The 21,856-nt window shown below is 42.1% G+C and overlaps 2 protein-coding genes and 1 long non-coding RNA gene across 7 annotated transcripts in view; 2 read left to right on the top strand and 1 right to left on the bottom strand.

Moving 5' to 3' along the window:
- Window positions 1–8,272, top strand: part of G3BP2 (G3BP stress granule assembly factor 2) — a 25,742-nt gene extending 17,470 nt beyond the window's left edge. For both annotated transcript variants that reach the window (XM_004596178.3, XM_004596179.2), the window contains 4 exons: window positions 2,255–2,357; window positions 3,567–3,695; window positions 4,863–4,981; window positions 5,312–8,272. In XM_004596178.3, coding sequence (XP_004596235.2) covers window positions 2,255–2,357; window positions 3,567–3,695; window positions 4,863–4,981; window positions 5,312–5,584 — 624 coding nt within the window. In that variant the 3' untranslated portion in view covers window positions 5,585–8,272. The remainder of the gene's footprint in view (window positions 1–2,254; window positions 2,358–3,566; window positions 3,696–4,862; window positions 4,982–5,311) is intronic.
- Window positions 1–17,602, bottom strand: part of LOC131480834 (uncharacterized) — a 20,252-nt gene extending 2,650 nt beyond the window's left edge. Inside the window, exons 1-2 of the long non-coding RNA XR_009245857.1 lie at window positions 17,524–17,602; window positions 13,936–14,026 (exon numbers count right to left, since the gene is read on the bottom strand). This is a non-coding gene — a long non-coding RNA (uncharacterized LOC131480834). The remainder of the gene's footprint in view (window positions 1–13,935; window positions 14,027–17,523) is intronic.
- Window positions 17,603–17,815: 213 nt separating this feature from the next.
- CDKL2 (cyclin dependent kinase like 2) overlaps window positions 17,816–21,856 on the top strand; it is a 35,337-nt gene continuing 31,296 nt past the window's right edge. For all 4 annotated transcript variants that reach the window (XM_058667208.1, XM_058667206.1, XM_058667207.1 and 1 more), the window contains exons 1-2: window positions 17,816–18,161; window positions 20,629–20,827. In XM_058667208.1, the coding sequence (XP_058523191.1) occupies window positions 20,660–20,827 (168 nt within the window). In that variant the 5' untranslated portion in view covers window positions 17,816–18,161; window positions 20,629–20,659. The remainder of the gene's footprint in view (window positions 18,162–20,628; window positions 20,828–21,856) is intronic.

Here is a 21,856-nt window from a genome sequence, read left to right on the forward strand (position 1 = left end):
ATTTTAAGGCCCTAATAATAGTATATGGCATATTAATCACTCTGTTTAGAATAACTAGCTTCAGTTGCAAAATAAAACCTGAGAAATTATGAGTTTTATTGGAAAGGCAGATTTACGGAGAAAAGGAAAGACAAAGATCTTCTATCTGCTGGTTCAGTCCTTAAATGGCCACAATGGTCACAGCTGAACGGTTGAAGCCAGGAGTTTATTCCAAGTCTCCCATGCGGGTTACAGGGTCTCAAGGTTTTGGGCTACCCTCTGTTGCTTCCCCAGGCTACAATCGGGGAACTTCATGGGAAGTGCAGCAGCTGGGACACGAACCAGCGCCTAAATGGGATCCTAGCACCTGGAGGTGGGCATTAGCCAATTGAGCCATTGTGTTAGGCCCAAATTTACTTTAAAAAAAGAAGATTTATTTTCTATTGGAAAGTCAGATACACAGACAGGAAGAACAGCCAGAGCTGAGCCAATCTGAAGCCAGAAGCCCTGAGCTTCCAGGTCTCCCACGTGAGGCAGGTCCTGAGGTTTTGGGCCATCCTCAGTTGCTTTCCCAGAGAGTCTGGGTACTGGATGGGAAGCAAGACTGCTGAGACGCGAACTGGTGCCCTTTTTTGTTTTGTTACTTATCTTTAGGTGGCAGTTGGTTTTGAAAAGAATTTAAAGTCTCAAGTTGTTTTGTAACATTTAGATTGAGTGATGCTTTTCTGATGTTGTTTTTCTGGTAAATACACTAGCTTTGTTAGACTTTGAACAGAATATATCTCCTTGAAATCTGTTTTACAACCAAATTGAATTACAGTGTACTTTTATATTCCCTTAGTTGAAATTTCTAAATAATTGCTTTTTTCAGACATCACATTTAAGATCAAATTATTGTACAGGACTAAAACCCGTCTACAAATAGCAGTGGTCTCAGGGCTGTTACTGAGTCTCTTTCTCAAATATAGAACATTCAACATAATTTTGGGCCAGGAGACTAAAAATTATAATTTAAAATTATAAGTGAGACAAATAGTAAATGTACATCTTACCTGAAATGCTGTGCTTATTTCTTTGGGAGAGCTAAAAAAATTTGTCCATGTGGATAAATATATACAAGTAACAATAAAAATGCAGTTAAAATTTTTGAGCAGTATAATTGCAAAAATCAGAAACAATTCTGTCTTGAGGGCAATGGGGCACATCTGTGTGGAGGAAAACGACTTGAGAGCAGGCAAATCTGTGGAAAGCTGCTGTTGTAGGAGTTTTAATATACCTTTTGGTTGTCATGGCTTGAATCATTTTCAATAAATTGTTATTTTGGAAAGAAGCATAATTATTATAATAAAATGTGTCTTGAAAATTATAATGCCCCGGACACATAAAAAAAAGAGCCCACTTAAATGAGGGCCTAAGAGGTGAACACCTGTAAAGTCGGAACTGAAATACTCTGATCAGAGACATTCTCCCAGTGGTCTTTTCTGTTTTGGAGTCATAAATGGCCTTAGGAGTTTGGGCCTAATGAAAATGCAGTAAGGGAAAGATAATAGCAAGTGTGGATTAAAATTTGTCTTAAATAGTTATTTTTAATTTATATGGTTAAATCCGCTTTAATCAGAAACTTTTGGAAGGCAGCAGAAATTGTCCCATTATCCCCTACTCCCATCATAAGACATAGTTAACACTTGAAGGGGTGTAAATGAATGCACGTCCCCTATAAGAAAGAACCGCAGGAATCTAAGGACTACTGAGTATTTGATGCTACATACAAATTCTCCTAAGTTCTGTCATGTTTTTTTGTGTGCGTTTAAACTCGAAGATGGAATTTTTAAGTGATAGAGAAAGGTGGAGTTCCACGCTTTAAACTATTAAAATTGATTTTTCAGATGATGGGGGGTTTAGGAGATAGTGCTCAACACTGTGAACATTTAGAAGGGCAGTAAACTAGAGATAAATAATGGCTTTTACTTTTGTTTATGTATTCCACGTGATTTTTGTAGCGGTACCTTTTATGCTATTCTAGTGTGGATTAAACTTTAAAGCAGTGTGATTGCTTACCACTGCTTATTGTGAGTTACACCACCTTGAGTGGGAACAGTAAAATTACTCTACAGTCCTAGATTGGTACAGAATATCAAAACTTCTCACATACATATGACACTTTATTTAAAAGATATTGTACAAATTATGTGCTTGCTAGTCATTTTTTGTAGTTGTTTGCAGTTTTTCTTCTACTGAAGTTTTTCTATATAGTGTTTTTACCCTTATATTTTAGCCAAGAGTTGAAGCTAAACCAGAAGTGCAGTGTCAGCCACCTCGTGTGCGTGAACAACGGCCTAGAGAACGACCTGGTTTTCCTCCAAGAGGACCAAGACCAGGTGAGTTGACCCCTGTAACCGTTAGTATTTAGCAGTTGGAAATTTGGAGAATGACCTTTTAAAAAAAACCATGTGTCTTACTCACGGACCTTTGTAATATCGAATTCCTAAACGGTTTCAGTAACCTGCTGAAGAAATACAGCTTGGGGCACACAACCAGCCTGCAGGGGAGGATTGGTAGACTTGCTGTTGGAGACCTGTATTTTGAAGGTGTGAAGACAGACAAGTTTTATGTGGTTATTGTCACTGGTTTTTAAGAATTCTAAACCGAGCTGCCAATAACCTAACTCTCTTACTTAGAACTCTTATCTCTTCACAGATAAACACTAAGCACTCCCTGATTCTTCTTATTTTGATTGTCTTAGGTATTAAGTAAGTTGCCATGATTTTTGACTTGTTTACTTAGCTAATATGTAGTACTTCTGTTTGGTTTCTAGAAGAATGTTTAGTTTGTTTTTGGGAGGAGGTGGGAGATAGTGTTCATCAAGTTCAACATGTTGTTCAAAAAGAAAGTAAAAGAAGTGATGTGTTACTAAGCCAGAAGTCACGAGAGCTGCAAGTTTGTCTAGTTTTGTTCCTGATTGAGTAAATGTTCTTGACCAGCACTCTTACATTTTGAGCTTCTCTTGTGCCATTAAGTTATTATATAAGCTTTTTCCTTTATGTACTCTTTCTTAATGCCTCAATGTGTTCCTTTTATAATTGGGAGGATCAAATATAAGATTTTATGTTACAGCAATATAAAACGTAAGATACATGCATGAGATTACTAATGTGAAATTTACTGATTTGGCTGTAATGTCATACAACGAAACATTAAGAAATTTGGGAATTTGAAAAGACTAAGCAAATATACTTAGTTTTTGCCTATCTAAAATGGACTTAGTTCCTAGATAATGGCAAATAAGTTGGTTAAGAAGAAATACATATACTACTAATACCTGACTGGTTTGAGAAGACCAGTAAGATAGAGAAGAGAGCTTGGCAGTCTAGTCAGCACCTACACTGTACAGGTTAATGTCACGTTATTTAATAACTAACGTACTAATAAGATACTTCTTTTCTCTTTGCAAGGAGCTCACTTGATTTTACTAAACTAAAACAGGAATATATCAGTATTAAGTGATTTTTATACTCACTGCTTTGAACTAGTTTTTCTGTGATGTTATAGATTTTAATGACATTGTAAACTTTACTTGTTGTTCTCAGGCAGAGGAGATATGGAGCAGAATGACTCTGACAACAGGAGGATTATTCGCTATCCAGACAGTCATCAACTGTTTGTTGGTAACTTGCCACATGACATTGATGAAAATGAACTGAAAGAATTCTTCATGAGTAAGTGGTTTATTTTGCTTCTAAATTAAAATTTCAGGGGCCTGGATGGTGGAATTGTGAGCTGATCTTCTACCTGCTACTTTGGCATCCCATATGGGAACTGGTACATGTCTGAGTTGCTCCTATTCAGGTTTACTTTCCTGCTAATGATATAGGAAAGCAGCAGAAGGGGACCCAAAACCTGTGGCACCCACATAGGAGACCCAGAAGAAGCTCCCAGTTTTTGACTGGTTCAGCTGTGGCAATTACTGCCATCTGGGGAGTGAACCAGCAGATGGAAAATCTGTTACTCTTTCAAGTAACAATAAACCTAAAATTTTAATTTTTTGAAAATTGTTTTAAATAAGCCAGATGCAGGCCCAGCATGATAGTGTAATGGTTAAAGTCCTTGCCTTGAACGCACTAGGATCCCATATGGGTGCCGGTTCGAATATCGGCAGCCCTGTTTCCCATCCCGCTCCCTGCTTGTGACTTGGGAAAGCAGTCAAGGATGGCCCAAAGCTTTGGGACCCTGCACCCGCGTGGGAGACCTGAAAGAGCTCCCGGCTCCTTGCTTCGAATTGGCTCAGCTCCAACCATTGCAGCCACCTGGGGAATGAACCATTGAATGGAAGATCTTCCTCTCTGTCTCTCCTCCTCTCTGTATATCCGCCTTTCCAATAAAAATAAGTAAATCTTTTTTAAAAAAGGCTGGATGCATATAAATAAAACTTTTATAATGTATATACTATTTTAAATTTTTTATGTATTTGAGACAGTCAAGTTGGGAGGAAGGTGCCATTCACAGTTTCATTCCCCAGATGTCTTCTGTAGCTAGACTGGTTTGGAACGAGGAGCTGGGGAGTCAGTCTAAATTCTGTTGTGGGTGACAGGGACCCAACTCTAGCCAATGCCTGCCACCTGCCAGGATCTTCATTTAGCAAATAAAAGTCAAAACTAACACTTTCTAATACTATATGGGCAGTTGTCCTTGGGAAAGGATTAATAAAGATGCAAAACAGTAATAGAACAAGCATCCAGGCCCACTTATGGGTGTCTTAGGTAATGGCCTGCACGAATGAACTGTAACTTACAAGGTAACATTTTTACATGGATCAAGGTTTATGCATTCTGAACAGTCAAACCCATTAAAATATTTAACCCTGCATGTAATATCTATTTTCACAGGTTTTGGAAACGTTGTGGAACTTCGCATCAATACCAAGGGTGTCGGGGGAAAGCTTCCAAATTTTGGTTTTGTGGTTTTTGATGACTCTGAACCAGTTCAGAGAATCTTGATTGCAAAAGTAAGTGATTTAGAGGACATAAATACTTTAGTATTAACTCTTTTCTATGCCATTATTAAATTGTGATACATTTTACAGTTATAGGAAAATCTTGAATGGAAAAGCTAAAATTAGTTCAGCATGAAATGACATTCGTGCAGAGTTAAAATTCATTAAAAAGTTTTAAAGTCTGAGGTGTAGCTAATTTTGAATTTCAGTATTTGATGAACAAGGTTGGAAAGTTACGTATTTTTTTAATGTTTTCCTATTTGGACATTCAAATTTGTCTGTGTGAGATATTTCTGTTGATGTCTAACCTTCCCGTGTAAATATTTTTCTCCCCTCTTGAAGCCAATTATGTTTCGGGGGGAAGTACGTTTAAATGTGGAAGAGAAAAAAACAAGAGCCGCAAGAGAACGAGAAACCAGAGGTGGTGGCGATGATCGCAGGGATATCAGGCGCAACGATCGTGGTCCTGGTGGTCCCCGTGGAATAGTGGGTGGAGGAATGATGCGTGACCGTGATGGAAGAGGACCTCCTCCGAGAGGCGGCATGGCACAGAAACTTGGCTCTGGAAGAGGAACTGGGCAGATGGAAGGCCGCTTCACAGGACAGCGCCGTTGAAGCTCCACTGTTGACCAAGTCTGGACAGTGGTACATTATTCATCGTGTTTGCATTCTTGTTAATTTTTTTGGCTTTGGAATGTGACACAGCCTTTTTGATCATTTCTTTGATGTGCAAAGCATCTTTTGGTTATCATTTAAATTGAGGTGGACATTATTTCCCCAATTCCACAACAGGATTCACATTGTTAATTTATAAATCTAGACTTGGAGAATTAAGGACTGAGAAATGACCATATCTTAAACTATCTACAACAAAATGAACTTAAAAGGACATGCCCACTGAATTCAGGTCCTATGAGTCAAAAAAAAAATCCTCGGCTGCACATTTTGTTTAAGTGTTACTGTTTCTGCCTATTAATGTTGGAAACACAAATAGTGCAATTTGTGCTAATGGAGAATCTTGCCTTTTTTCTTGGCTCCCCCCCAAAAAAACAAACCAACAGGAACTTGTTATGCACTCATCAGACTGCACTGATGGGTACTCTGAACTCACTAACTTTGAAATCTGCAACAGGAGGCAACAGGGAAAAAAAATCTTTCTTCTTTTCCAGTAGAGAATAGTTTGTGAAATGATGAGGGCATTTTATCTGCTTGCTGTGACCAGCGTGTATACACATAAACCTTAATGAGACTACAAGTATATACCAGAAGGAAATCCTTTAGTTATGAACTAAACAAAAATCAGAACTTCAAATGCTATGGTCTGAAATATTAGACCAGATTTAGTAGCTCCACATTTAAGGTTTTTTCTACTTGCCCCTCTTCAGTACAGGGATGGCTGGCTGCTCAACACACTCCTCCTCCCCCCCTTTTCCTTTCTTTAAGCTGTGTACAGTGAAAATTGTCTTTACTGTATTTTTGTTCTCTGGTATTGTAATAAGCATGATGGTGCCTTCTATTAATACATCATTCCAGTCTTGCTGGTAATTTTGTACAGTATAGTGTATGAATTGCTGTGCTGCAAAGCCAAACAGCTGCAAAATGTTGAAAAATCATTGAAGTATATAAAAATTGCAGTATCTTTAAAAAAAAGAGTAAAGTGGACTAGCATATTATTTATCTTGTTCTTCAGTTAACAGCTTTGTTCTCTGTGGGAGGGAGGGAGGGAAGGAGGAAGTCAGTTATTTGACTGTAGTTGTCATTTCTCTTCAGTGTGAGCGTTGATTCGTATCACTTTGAATGCTTAGAAAAGTCAGTCAACTCGATGTCCGTTTTTAGTAACAATTTAGAAGCGGTCAGATTCCATACATGGCAAATAAACCTGAAGTGAGGATACTGCAATTTTCTGGGGGAAAGAATAACAGCTCTTAAGTGTTTGCATTTTCTGTTTGGGGGAGGGCAGGGAACTGTCATTCATTTTGCACAATTCTTGAACTGATGTCAGCACCCGAATGGCTCCTGAATTTAAGTCTGGGACGACATCTTTTATTTTTACATGAATCTCTAAACAGTTCTGTGAGCAAAGTTTGTAGCTGCTGGAGTACTGTCTGTCTCTGTATAGGAAGTTCCAGTAAAACTGCAACTGAGGCAAAAATTATCCGCTGTTCTGCCTGGAGCACTTAGTACATCTCAGTTTCTGATGTTTCAGGCTAGAAGTGGGCTAAAGAATTGTGACCACTTAAAGCTGCTTTTCAGCATGGAAGACTTCTCCATTCTACCTAAGTCAAAACAAAAACAATATGCACTTGACGTATTAGCAGATTGGTTCTGAATTATGCAACTGTTTTGCTATTCAGTAAACCAGCAAATGATGAACATGTTTTGTTTTACATATACTGGGCAATATGATAAACTTCTGTTCTCATTTTTCCCCCTCAAATGAGGTCTTCCATGTTGGAGGAAAAGACTTGCACTATTGCATATATTTTGGGGACACAGATTTTCATAGTTTCCATTTGGGGGGACTTAATGGTTCCTTTATTTGTTGGTTTGAGACAGTTTTACTCCTGGTGTATAGTACTTGAAGTTCTTAATCAGAAAATTACATTGACATTTTGACGCCTTTATTCAGACTTCTTTTAAATGATTGACTATTTTTGTCAGTGTTGGGTTTCTGCCCCCAACCATCCCTCCCTCCCCATGATATATTTCCTCTGCTGTTTTTTTTCTCTTTATTTTACGTATTTATATATGCATATACGTGTGTGTGTGTGTGTGTGTGTGTGTCTGTCTGTCTGTCTATAATTTCTAGTCTGGGATATTGCCCTGTCACCCGTGAAAACTGTTTTGGCACCAAAAGTAATGACAGTTGTTAAGTGTAATAGAACATTAGAGCAAAGAGCCATTCAGCTTCAGTCTTTACATACCATGAATAAAATTCAAACCATCACATGGAGAAGTTTACATGGTGACAGTTCACCTGCAGTACTGTGGACTTTTAACATTTTGTCCCCTTTTCCGTGAAACAGTAAAAAATACTCATCTACTATTACTGTTATTTGCTGATTTCATTTTATTTTTTGATGGTAATATTCTATCCTTAGGACACTATTGCAACCAAACTGGCTTTCCCATCTTGGCTTTAGTAGGTATAGAAGACAGTGGATTACCATCTTCATTGCTGTAATGTGTTAAGCATTATATGCTAGTAGAATCTAGTTTAATTGTTTCAGGTGGAAAATATTCTTTGAGTTTCCATTTTGAATGTGTTTGGACTAAACAAACAATAAACTACTGATGTCTGCAGCATTTATCTATGTCCCTAATTTCATCTGTAGTTTTTTATGTTCCCAGAAATTCTGGTTGCATTTCTTAATCTCAGTAAAAACAAGAACTGTTGTGAATGAAACCGCATATTATTATTGTGAAATTGTATGTGTAAAACCAGTGTAACAGATGAACCTGCACATCAGTCAGTGAGACAGCTGGGAGAATCTGCTCTACCCTTTTCCCTTAAACGTAGCTCTCTCAAGGATTCCTACCTCGCATCTTGGAAAGGAGAAAGGGATGAGAAGGTTAACATCACAGGTTATGGTTGTAATGCAAATTCAGAAGTGGGAGTTATTTTCAAGCCCTGTAGGTGTATGAAAGGGGGGATGGTCATTAGTTATACTTCAGATCAAAAATGGAGTCCTCAGGGCAAGTGCAGCTTTAGAACTTGAAACTTTTTAGTGGGGATGATACAGATGAGGTTTTTCCTGCTAGTGCATTCATAGCACTGTTTAAGGTTTCTACATCGATCTTTAGAAGTACTGGAGACTGACCAGGAAAATGAACCATTACTTACATAATCTTGACCTTCACACTGCTGAAACAGGTCATAGATTGGAAATGTTAAACTTGTAATTGGTCTGGGGAATTTATATAGTACAAAATATTGTAGAATCATAGCCAGTTAACATACTTCATTTCAGTTTTGCAAGCAATTGACTGAAAAATCAGGTAGTGGCTTGAAGTTTCTTTTAAAGTTAGTCAAGACCCTTTTTTTTAAGGTAGCATGCCATATTTTGATCAGTTTTGGAGCCTTAGTTCCAAATTGTTTAAATTCCACTGGATAAATGAACAATCTATTAATCATTGATAGATTTTATCACAATCTTTGTCATAGATTTTAGTGGGTTCACATAAAAAGGAAATGTTACAAGATTTTGCCACATTAAGCAATTTCTAAATAATGAGGGCTGGCACTGTACCACAGGTTTAGCTACTGCTTACTACTTGGGCTGTCCATGTCAGCACTGTTCTGAGCCTCAGCTGTTTCTCTTCCAAGCCAGTGTTCTGGCTGGGAGACAGCAGGTGATGGGTGATGCAAGAGATCATCTGTGTGGACGACTTACATGGAGATCCGGCTCCTGGTTTTCACCTGGTTTCCATTAACACTGGCTGTTGGCAACTGTTTGGGGTCTGAACCAGCAGATGGAAAATGCCATTCCCTCACTCTACCTTTCAAATTTTAATAATGAAGTAACTGGCTATTTTGACAAAGGAGGATTATATCTAACAGTCTTTAGAACTACAAGTCCATTTTTAGCGTTACTAAAAATTGGGTAAAATAAACAGATGCAGACTTAAACATTGATGGGAAGATTACCAGCTTTTTTTTTTTTTAACTGTACTTGAAGAGCAGGGATAGAAAGTGGTTTTCCAGTCATTGGTTTATGCCCTAAATGTACAAAGATCCAGCAGTTCAATCCAGGTCTCACATGGTTGGCAGGGACTCAAGTGCTTGAGCCATCACCTGTCTCCCGAGGATACTCACAGGGAGCTGCATTCAGAATCGGAGCTGGGACTGGAACCCAGACACTACCATGTGTCCAGAGTAGCCTGCTGACTGCTGTGCTGGATGCCTGCACCTTGGGGGGAATGGTGGGAGTACAGACAGTTTGTATCCACTGGCTGACTCGGTGTCTGGCTAGCCAGAGTTAGGCTTGGACCAGCAGCTTGGAAATTGGTTTAAGTAGGTTAGCAAACCCATCATTTGAGCCATCACTGCCCCCTTCCAAGGTCTTCATTATTAGTCACCAAAGCTGAAAATGGAGCCCAAGTGCTCTGATGAGGGATGGAGGAGTCTTTGATTTCAATTTCTGCCCTGTAACCTTCTGTTAATTACCAAGTTCACTGATCTCTGAAGTGTGAAGCTGTCTGCATTGATTCAATTTTGTGAAAAAGGAGACTCTGATCACTTCAAAGCCAGGGTTCTAAATTATTTAAAATTAGCTAGATAGATGAATAATCACCTTAAAATTGTGAAATATATTTTTCATAAACTTAGTTTACACAGAGAAAGTAATTATATAAAATCGTTGGCACCTTAAATTTATAGTGAAGTGACTTAGGTAACTATTCATAGACCAATTTACACAGTTAGTTGAATTCCTGTCCACCTGTGTGCCAGACCTGGCTGGACCTCCTGCCTTGGACTGGGCATTCAACCAACAAAAGGAAGATTCTCTTTCCTTGATCGCCCTGCCTTCTAAATATTTAAAAATATGTATTTGAAGGAGTGACAGTGAAAGATCTACATGTTTTAGCTCACTCACAGATGCCTGCGAGGACCAAGATGGGGCTAGGCTGGAGTCAAGTTTTTTATGCACATCTGCCTTGTGGCTGATAGAGGCCCAAACACTTGAGCTATCCTTCTGTGCTTTTTGCAGTCTAATTAGCAGGGAGCTGAATCCAGAAGGGGAGCTGCTGGGATACAGACCAGTACCCATAATGGGATCCCTGTGTCACAGGTGGTGGCTTCTACTCGCTACTCCACAACGCTGGCCCCTCAAACTTCTCAAAAACCTTCAAAAGTTACTATTGCAGCTTCATATATACCTCATCCCCCAGGCCTTTTTTCACTTCGGTTTGTATCAGCTTCAATCTGTGTAGTGTAAAATGGCCAGGAACACGCTGTTAGAACCACGTAGCCTGGGCTTGAATGGTAGTTCCAGGGAAGCCTTTTTCTCTGCTTTTCCTTATTTGCAAACTGGGTGATTGATGGTCGGGGTTTTGTGATATAATGCATAAAAGCATGTTAAAACAGTGTAGGAGACCCTTACTGACAATGATGCATTTGCATTTCTGCTATCTACCTTCTGTGCGTTCCAAATTAAACATTTTGTTGGTCCTGTCTTGGAAATGGGATATAATTAAAAATTGGGAAGTACAAAATTATTCTAAGTTGACCTCGCTGTCGATGCACATTGGTGTTTTTCTGATTAGTTGACCTAGAGAAGTTTGAAGTCTCATCCCTCCTGCTTACTGTTTTCTATCTACTCGTGTTTCCTGCAGTCCATGTTCCTTACTGCAAGAAGATTTGTTCATGTTTTTCTGAACTCCTTTTGCTGGCTCATTCATTCAGAACCATTTATGATGTAATGAGCATTAGGATCTCTAAGTAGGAGTGTAGTTTTGTAATTTTTGCTTTTATTTGGTTCCCTTGGCTTTATGTCTGTCTTCAAAAGTGGTACATGAAATGGTAAGTTACGTACATTTGCCACAAATACCAAAAACATGCTATGCATGTCATGAAGAATGAACTCATTGCAACCCACTGACCGCCCTGTAAGTACCTTAGTATGTACATTTTCTCTCAGATTATTTAATGCAGACAAATCATTGATTGAATAAAGTTTATTGATCACTTCTGCATCAATAGCTGAATGGCAATGTTAACCAGGTGTCAGCTGACATATAATGCAGCAGAGTAACCAACTAATGAAAAGCTAGAAAACTCGGCAAAGCTTTGAGGTTAACTAGAGGAGGCTGGGATAGATGGAAAAAGTCAAGGAGTGCCCATGTGGTAGAAAGTGAGTAGTGGAGGTAAAGGGATGAGAAGAGACTGTAAGGTAAGAAGTTTATTTGGACTTAAACCATTAAGAAGTATTAAGCCTGAGTGATAAAGCAATGCTATTTTGAAAAGGAGGGTTATTTATTTTACAGGCAGAGACTGAGGCCCAGAAAGGATGTGATCATTACTCTAGCATGAAACAGGAATGCTGGATTAGTCAAATGTCGATTTGTCTTAAAGGACTAGAAGATCAACCTCAGGACAAGTTAAACTTTGCACTACATATTTATCCTGGCCTTATTTTACAAAATTACAGTATCAGTCTCTAGCACTAACAGGCCTAAAATTCAAGATCCCTTATTCAGGAGTGCATTCAGGAAGCACAGAACTTAGTGATATGACAGAGACTTGGACCACGCGGAGCTGATCTGAAGCCTAGAGGTTTTTCCATGTCTCCCATATGGGTGCAAGTCCCAAGAACGTGGGCCACCTCAGCTCCTTTCCAAAGCCATAAACAGGAAGCTGATAGAAGGTGGAAGAGCTAGGACATGAATTAGTGCCCAGATAGAATGCCATGCTTGGAGGTGGAGGATTAGCCAGTTCAGCCATTGTACCAGGCGCAATATGTATTTGTTTCTTAAGTGGTCAAAATTTGGAGAAGCTCAAAATAAAATTATGCTTGATGGGATGAGGATAGTGGCCCTTGGAATACGCTGCATGGGAGAGATTTCCATTGTAAGTGACTGGATGTTAGGAATGAGTTAAAATAGTTCCCAGTGATACCTGTTACAACTGTGTGTGTAAGAAGTAAAATCCTGGATGGCAGTGTCGGTGAATGTTTACTAACATCTGATGTGTGCCAAGAACCTGCCTGGGTGCTAGCTGGTGATCACAGCGAATATAACCCACCTGGAGGAACTTGCGTCTTGAGGGAAAGGCATTAATAATTCCTCTGAGAAGCACAAGCATTTTATCCAAGGAGTAAATGTGGTAGTGACTGGAGATGGGACGACTGTGGCCGATAATGAAGGGAGCTACATTGGAGACCCAAAGAGTAGGCAGCCTCAAACGGCAAGAGCATTCCAAGTGGGTGAGCAAATGGAGAGGCCTTGTGTTCCACAGAGGTACTTTTTAAAAGCTTTTTTTTTCTTTACTTATTAAAGGGCAGAGTTGGAGAGAGGGGGAACTAGATCTTCCATCCACTGTCCAAGAGGCTGCAATAGCTAGGGATGGACCAGGAGCCAGGAGTTTGTCATTCAGATCTCACATGGAGCTGCAGAAACCCAATGATATGGGCTGCTGCTTTCCCAGGTGCAGCAGCAGGCAGTTTCATGGGAAGCAGGACAGCCCATGTGGGAGGCTGGCATTGCAGATGGCAGCTTAACAGTTAATGTTTCTAATCCAGCTTTCTGCTAGTGCATCCTGGGGGATAGCAAGTGTTGGCCCAAGTGCGTGGGTCCTTGACACCATTTGGAAGAACTGAGTTGATTTCCAGGCTCCTGGTGTCAGCCTGGCTCAGCCCCAGCCATTGTGGTCACTTGGGGAGTGAACCAGTAGGTCTAAGATCTTTCGCTGTCTCCCCCTTTGTAACTGCCTTTCAAACAAATAAAACAAAATCAAAGATAACTAAGGCCAAATTAAACAAGATGACTTTTGTGAATACTCATTAGCAAATGATAGCCAACATGAGGAAAATGGGTCTATTCAAAGCTAAAATAAGTTCCTTGACAGGCACTACAGATTTCTTAGCACCTTTTGGCTTTACTGAGCTATCACTAATGTATACATCCGTTTTTAGTATAGTCACTATCTGGCCCAGAGCATCTTCACACTCAAAAAAAAAAACCAAACACTCCTTACTAGTCACTCCCATTTCCATCTGTTCTCAGCCTCTGGTAAGCATTAAACTACTACTTGTGAATTTGGCTATGCTGGATACTTTATACAAATGGAGTCATAAGATTTGTGCATGTGGTAGCATGAACCAGCACTTCGTTCCACTGAATGACTACCACACATTATTCCTCAGCTGATGGACATTTGGGTTTCCACTTTTATGAGCAAAGTTACTGTGAACATTTGTGTGCAGGATTTTTCATAAACAGATTTCCATTCCTCTTACGTATGTCACCAGGAATGAAATTGCTGGGTCCCATGCTGCTACTTTTCACCTGTTTGTCATCAAGCACTGATGTATGTACTCACATCATTTTCTTTAGACTCTAGAAAATTAGAAATGTCTCCAGTGGTTACAGTCTCCCTTGTCATCCTGCCTGGGTGTTCAATGACCTCAAGTTTTCTTGACCTCAGCACCATGACATTGTTTGCTAAGCTCGACTACCCAGACACAAACATTGTATCCTTTAGAACTGATCATGTTACACATTTCCATGACTGGAATCACAGTTGCCTTTCCCTTTTTGTTTTAAAGGTTGGTTTTTGTATTTACAGAAAGATTTATAGAGAGAAAGGGAAACAGAAAGGTCTTCCGCCCACTGATTCACTCCCCAAGTGGCCACCACAGCAGTAGCTTAGCCGGTCAGAAACCAGGAGCTTCTTCCTGGTCTCCCAGTTGGGTGTAGGGTCCCAAGGCTTTCAGCCATCCTCGATTGCTTTCCCAGGTCACAAGCAGAGAGCTAGATGGGAAGTGGGGCAGCTGCACACGAACCAGAGCCCATATGGGATCCTGGTAGATGCAAAGCGAGGACTTCAGCCACTAGGTTACCATGCTGAGCAGGGGTTTTGTTTGTTTGCTTTTGTTTTAAGAAAGGGTTTGCTTTAACCTCTTTCCATGAGCAGTTTTTTGTTTAAGATTTATTTATTTATTGGGAACTCAGATTTTAATGAGAGGAGAGACAGATCTTGCATGTGCTGGTTCACTCCCTAAGTGGCCGCAACAGCTGGAGCTGAGCTCATTCGAAGCCAGGAGCCAGGAACAACTTCTGGGTCTCCCACCCAGGTGCAGGGTCCCAAGGCTTTTGGCCATGCTTGACTACTTTCCCAGGCCACAAGCAGGGAGATGGATATGGGAATGAGGCTACCGGGACACGAACTGCTGCCTATATGAGATCCTGGTGATTGTAAGATGAGGATTTTAGCCACTAGGTTATTGCACCAGCCCCATTTGTTTTGTTTTTAAAGACCTATTTATTTTTATTGGAAAGGCAGATTTACAGAGAGAGGAGAGTCAGAGAAATAGCTTGCATCTGCTGGTTCACTCCATTTCTCAAATGGCCTTAATGACCAGAACAGTGCTGAGCTGAGCCAGTAACTTCTCAGAGTCTCCCATGCAGGTTCAGGGTCCCAAGGCTTTGGGCCATCCTCTGCTGCTTTCCCAGACTATAAACACAGAGCTGGATGGCAAGTGGCGCAACTGGGACAGGAACCAAAGCCCACATGGGAGGACCACTGCACAGGCCTCACAATTGCTTTCCATGATAACTTCTTCCTCTTATTTTAAACTTCATTTCCCATGTCCATGATGACCTCTAGTCCTGTCGGTGCCTCCTCCTTTTTAGCTGACCAGCAAACTGCACTAACAGTTGATCGTGTACTTAGGGAATGCCCATGGTAAGTGGTTTCAGTGGTGTCCTGGGTTGCTCTACTCTCGTTTAATCTTGCACTGCAACTGCCTAATAATGGTAACTTCCATGTCATCTATTTTTTTCTTGCCTGGCCCTGAATTGCCAAGTGTGCAAAACAGTCAGTTGGTTTCATTGTCTACTCAGGTGAACACATTTTAGTATTCTGCATTCATCGATATCAAAACAACTTTGCCAAAACTACCTATTTAAAGGAATTTCTACCTTTCATTTCTTGTACCTAAACCTTAAAAGTAACGTATGCATTTTTTTTTCAGACAGAAAGAGCAATTTGTGATGCACTGCTCACTTCCCAGATACGACCTTGGCTGAGGTTGAAACTACATTGGGGTCAACCACGTGTGTGCAGGGGCCCAAGTACTTGGACCATCCTCTGCTTCTTTCCCAGGCACATTAGCAGGGAGCTCAATAAATAGTGGAGTAACCAGGACTCAAACCAGCACTGATATGGAATGCCAGGGTACCAGCAGGTAGCTTTGACCTGCTAAACTGCAATGCTGGTACCCCCAAAATGAAGTTTTGTGGCAGAGAGGATCTAGACCAACTGATATCTCTTCTAAACTTTCCTCAGTTTTTCTTTTCCTTCAACAAGCCTAAGCCCTTTTCACACTTTTTTCTCAGTATTACCACGGGCTTTTCCATGAAATCCTTTTGACTCTGAAGTTTCTTTTTTCTCCACTACTTTTCCCTATAAATATTTCCTTGTTTAAAACAATCACATAGTGGTTTTTTTGGTTTTTGTTTTTACAATTTTTATAGATAAGGGTCAGGCATTTGGTATAATGCTTAAGACCCACTTCCTACCCCAACACCTGCCTCTGCTTCTGATTCAGCTTCGCATTACTGTTCATCCTGGGATGCAGCAGGGAAGCCAAGTCCTTGGGCCCCTGCCACCTCCATGGGGGACCCAGATGGAGTTCCTGGCTCCTGGATCCCTCCTGGCTGAAGCTCTCTGACAGGCATCCGAGGAGTGAACCAGCAGACGGAAGATCTCTGTCTCTCTTTCTCTCTGTAGATCTGCCTTTCAAATAAAAAATAAGCAAATCTGAAAGGGAATGAAGGGAAAAAGAGAAAAGAGAGGAAGAATCTGCAAGTCTGGTATCAGAGATCCTGAGTTGGAGTTCTGCCTGCACACCACTGATTTTAATCTTCCTTCTAATGCACTCATGGAAAACAGGTAATGGCTCAAGAAGTTGGGTCTCTGCCATCCATGTGGGACACCAGAATGGAATTACTGGCCCCTACCTTACCCAGTTCTGGTTGCTGTAGCTTTTAGGGGAGTTAGCAGAGGTAAGATAGCTTTTGTTTTTGTTTTTCTCCTGGCTTTTAAATAAAAACATCTTAACCAAAGTATTATAATCTTTAGTTTAGGAATTAGATATTAAGCAGTTTGGCCAAGGTAATTAAGCAGGTTAGAAGATTATCAATAGCATGTGTGTAACACCGTAACATTGGCGATAAACGCTATCCAGAAAGTCTTTGATCAACAGAGACCAAATGTGAAAGTTGGAAATGACGGACCTCACTGCCTTGAATCCCTTGAAAATTAAGACAGCCCTGTGGCTTGGCCAGTTTCAGCCCGTGCACCTGACAGTACTGCCTACCCATGGACTGGGTTGCCACAACACGGTTATCTCTAGTTTTACACTCCCTAAAGCCCCAAGAGCACCCCGCTGGGTTTCCAGTTCCCCGAGCATCCCAGCCCTTCCTTCACCTTGACATTTCATTCATGCCCATCGTTGGCCCCTCATCCACCTCGAAGCTTGTCCCTCACCCCAGCACCCAAGCGGTCCTCCCCGAGGCCTCCCCATCCCCCACCTTCTTATACCCTTCATCGCTTCCTCCGCATCATCTAGACTGTCATCATCAGCTCCCACCTACCTCCCCCCCTCCAGCCGAGTGAAAAAGGGCAGGGAGATCGGGCCCAAGCCATGGCTGAAGGCGTGGGGAGAAAACTTCGAGAACATTCCCTGCACTCAACATCCCCTCTCTGCTCTCTTGCTATGTGACCACTTTCACCTTCTCGGTGGGTGTCATACGTACCTTCCCCGCCCTCCACCCCGCGGCCTGCAGCTACAGTAAGCATAAGTCCTGGCTGGAAGGCAAATAACCCGCACCTCCAAAGTTGAGGCCGAAGACCTGTACGCCTCTGTGAGTCCCGGTGAAGAGAACCTGAGCCTAGCCCCAGGTGAAGGGCGGGGCGGTTGGCAAAAAGCCAATCATGGGTCCTGACGACAGGGTTCGGCCAATCAGAGCCAAGGAGGTCCGGCGCGCTCGGGAGGGCCCGCCCGCCCCGTTGCAGCGCCGCGGCCAACGCCTCCGCCCCGGGCTAGGTGCAGCGTTGTCGGGTGGCCGTCGCCGGGGGTCTGGCCGGTGGGCTGCCCCAGCATCCCAGGCCGTGTCGCACAGGCCTCGGCCCTCACAGGTGTCGCTGCCTCCGCCGCGGACGCCCTCGGCCCTGGGCCTGGTCGCTGTATGGCCGCGCACTGGGTGAGGTCGTTGCCTTGACGACAGCATGCGGTCGGCGGCCCTGGCGGGTGGGAGCTGGCGGCGGGCGGGCCGCCCAGGCCCCTCTGCCTCCCCCAGGAGCCGGGACTGCGTCCGCGGGAGAAACCAGGGCGGCGCGGGCACTGCTAGTTTGCAGGGCAGCGTCTTTTAAGAGCTGCGGGCGAGATGCATGTCGCTTCCAGTTTGTTTCCAAGTTGAAAAAAAAAAACCCTTTGGGTCTTTCCATGCGAAAGGAATTGAAGAAACAGTAAGTGTAATACTTAAAAACCTGTCCATTTCCTTATTTTCTCTGTAGAAGAGTTCAGTCTGTCTGAAACAAAGTGCTGTTCAAATGGGTAATTCCCGGTATTTTACCTAAATTGTTGGTATCAGAATCATATGCAGACGTGCCACATTGGCAAATGGCTGGCTGTGACTGGGGGGAGGGAGCAGAGGGGGTCGTTGGTATTTACCTTTCCTGTCAAGAAGACAGGAAAAGTTCAAGTTCAGGAGTAACTATTACGGGAGGGTCGTCCTTCTAAGGTATTGGTGGGCAGTGCCGCTTGGGAAAGCAGGTGTGTTCCAATGTGCTGTGTGCAAATGTGCCCTGGGTGGGGCGGACGACTTTGGAATTGCCAGTTGCATGATGTGAGATTGTGATGTGCCTCAGAACACCCGAGCCATGCCTTAAGATTGATTGCTTTTACTCTGTCCAGTTTTCATATTCAAATTCTGAGAACATATCAGTTCTGAAATGGTTTAAGAGGATTCCAGCTCTGTTTGGTATTAGTGTGGCAAAACCTCACCTTTAGTTGAACACTAATGGAAGGGGGAAATTATGGGAAGCAAGGAGGGAATTATACTGGGAATCTTTCATTTTTCCCAAATGCAAACATTTATTTAAAAAATATTTAGTAGGATATTTAAATGGAAGTTAAAATGTCATTGTGGACGGCATGTGTTTGGAGCACAGGTGTGTAAGGAGTTCACAGTAGACTCCACAATCACACGTGGCAGCAAAATCATCCGATGAGCTGCTGTTGGTTGGGGTTGCTTCCATTCTGTTAAGATCAGGCCCCTGCTCCTCCAGGTGTATCCATTTTGAAAATATATGTTTAATAAAATGTCAAATGTCAAAGATGAAAAATGTAGAGTTTGGATGGCCACATTTGTTTTTGTTTTTTTTAAACAAAGACAATATTTACTTTTTCTTTGCCATCAGTGTACCCAGAGAAACAAGAACAACATCACCCACTATTTTTAGTCAGGACGTGGCCATCAGCTGGAAGTGGGTCAGCCAGGACTCTACCCAGCGTCCTTTTGGGATGCTGGCATTGCAGACAGAGGCTTAGCTTATTCTGACACCGAGCAGCCCCATTTATTTATTTATTTTTAAACATTTTATTTTATGTATTTGAAAGTCTAACAGAAGGGGAGAGACAGAGACAGAGAAAGAGAGCTTTCAGTCTCTGATTTACTCGCCGAATGGCTGCAGTGACTGGTACTGTGCCAGGCAGAAGGCAGCAGCCCAGACCTCCATCTTGTTCTGGCATTTGGGTGGCAAGAACCTCAGTGCTTGGCCCAAGTATCTGAGCAGGGAGCTGCTTCCCAAGTCAAGCAGCTGAAACTGGAACTGGCTCTCTGCTTTGGGGTGCTGTTGTCACAAGCAAAAGCTTAACTCACTGTGTCGCAACGCCGGCTCCCAAATAGGATTTTTTATTTTTTTAAAAGATTTTTATTGGAAAGGCAGATATACAGAGAGGAGGAGAGACAGAGAGGAAGATCTTCCGTCTGATAGTTCACTCCTCAAGCAGCCGCAATGGCCAGAGCTGAGCCAATCCAAAGCCAGGATGGGTGCAGGGTCCCAAAGCTTTGGGCCGTCCTTGACTGCTTTCCCAGGCTACAAGCAGGGAGCTGGATGGGAAGTGGAGCAGCCGGGATTAGAACCGGCATTCATATGGGATTCTGGTACGCTCAAGGCAAGGACATTAACCATTATGCTATCACGCCAGGCCCCCAAATATTATTTTAATGCTTTCCCAAGTGTATTGGGAGGAGCTGGCACCACAAAAATGGCCCCAGTTATTTCCAGTTCTGTCTCCTGGGGTTGTAGCTGTGAGGGTTTGGGGATGGGAAATGTTGTATCCATCTGTATTAAAAGTAAATTGTAAAATTAATAAGCTTAGTCATTTGACTTGTATTTGCCCTGTCCATTATGAAATATGCGTGAATATTTTGAAAATATAAGTGGTGAGTTAGTAAGAAATTGTGTTGGCCAGGACAGCCAGGAGCCCAGTGAAAATGGAAAAAATATAGATAAGACTTAATTGGCTGGGCAGTAGAGGAATTTAATGTATCAGGGGCCGGCCTGATGGCTCGATTGACTAATGCAAACACCAGCATCCCTTTTGGGTGCTGGTTCATGTCCCAGATGCTCTGCTTCCCACCCAGCTCCCTGCTTGTGGCCTGGGGGAGCAGTGGAAGGTGGCTCAAGTCCTTGGACTCCTCCACCCATAAGGGAGGCCCAGAAGAAGCTCCTGGTTTCAGATCAACTCAGGTCCAGCTGTTGTGATCATTTGGGGAGTGAAACAGAGGATGGAAGATCTCTCTCTCTCTCTCTCTGACTCTCCTTCTCTCTTAAAATCTGTCTTTCCAATGAAGAAAAAAAAACCTTTAAAAATAAAAAAAAATTACTATATCAGACATTGATGACTCTGTCTTTTGATTCCCAACAGGAAGAAAAATCCCTACCAATTTTAAATTAAAATGGAAAAATATGAGAACCTCGGATTGGTTGGAGAAGGAAGTTATGGGATGGTGATGAAGTGTAGGAATAAAGATAGCGGAAGAATTGTGGCCATAAAGAAGTTCCTAGAAAGTGATGATGACAAGATGGTTAAAAAAATTGCTATGCGAGAAATCAAGTTACTAAAGGTGGGTAAATGCATGTATTTAATTGATATAAATCTGAAATGTTTCTTGATGCCCATAGAAGGTGTAGTTCTTAGGAACCTAGCTCAATTTTGGGCTGGTTTTTCAGATATCTAAGCCTTAGAGGGGTTTGTAATTTGAAACTTTTCTGCTTTAACACTTGTGGGACCATGAAAATAAAAGCTGAGTTTCATGTCTGGAACATCAAAGCAAATTCTTGAGGTTAGCTCTCTGGATTCTACATTCCTGATTTTGGCCTAGTAATTTTTATTTTATCAGTCTTTTTGATGCTTAAGATGGTAAAAGAAAATATCAATCCAGCTTCTGGGGCTGGCCCAGTGTGCAGTGGGTTAAATTACCCCCTGCACCTCTGGCATCCCATGAGTGCCAGTTAGAGTTCTGATTGAAGTCCCTGCTTAGGAATCTGGCCCAAGATGGCCCACGTATAAGGGCTCCTGCTACCCACGTGGGAGACCCAGGAGCAGTGGCAGTCTCCTGGCTTCTGCCTGCCCCAGCTGTTGCCACCATTTGGGGAGTGAACCAGTGGATGGAAGATGTCCATCTCTGTCTCTTTTCTTTGTAACTGCCCTTCAAATAAATGATCTTAAAAAAAAATGAATTTTAACGATTTTCAGTGGGAAGGTAGGTTAGCATTACTTTGCTGCAACCAAAGGAGTGACTCATCTGCTTTCTGAAGATGTAAGCACTGGGACAGAGGTTGAGCCTCATGCTCACTCCCACGTCCGATTACCTGAGATTATTCCTACCTCCAGTGTCCTGCTGCTGTAGACCCCTAGAGGGCAGCAGGGATCGCTTGAGTTCTTCCCTTCTGCAACCATGGTGAGACCTTGGGGGAGTTCTCTTCAAACTCCTGTGGTCTGAGCTTGGCTGTTACTGGCCTTTGGAGAGAGAACTGGTTCTCTTAAATAAATAAAAGAATTAACTAATTTAAAAACATAAGCACATGTGTGAAACACGTGGAGCTGACTGTTTTTGAATAACGCCTGCAGTGTTTGTGCTGCTGTAGTAAGC

The sequence above is a fragment of the Ochotona princeps genome, chromosome 7, assembly GCF_030435755.1.
Source record: "Ochotona princeps isolate mOchPri1 chromosome 7, mOchPri1.hap1, whole genome shotgun sequence".
NCBI lineage: Eukaryota > Metazoa > Chordata > Mammalia > Lagomorpha > Ochotonidae > Ochotona > Ochotona princeps.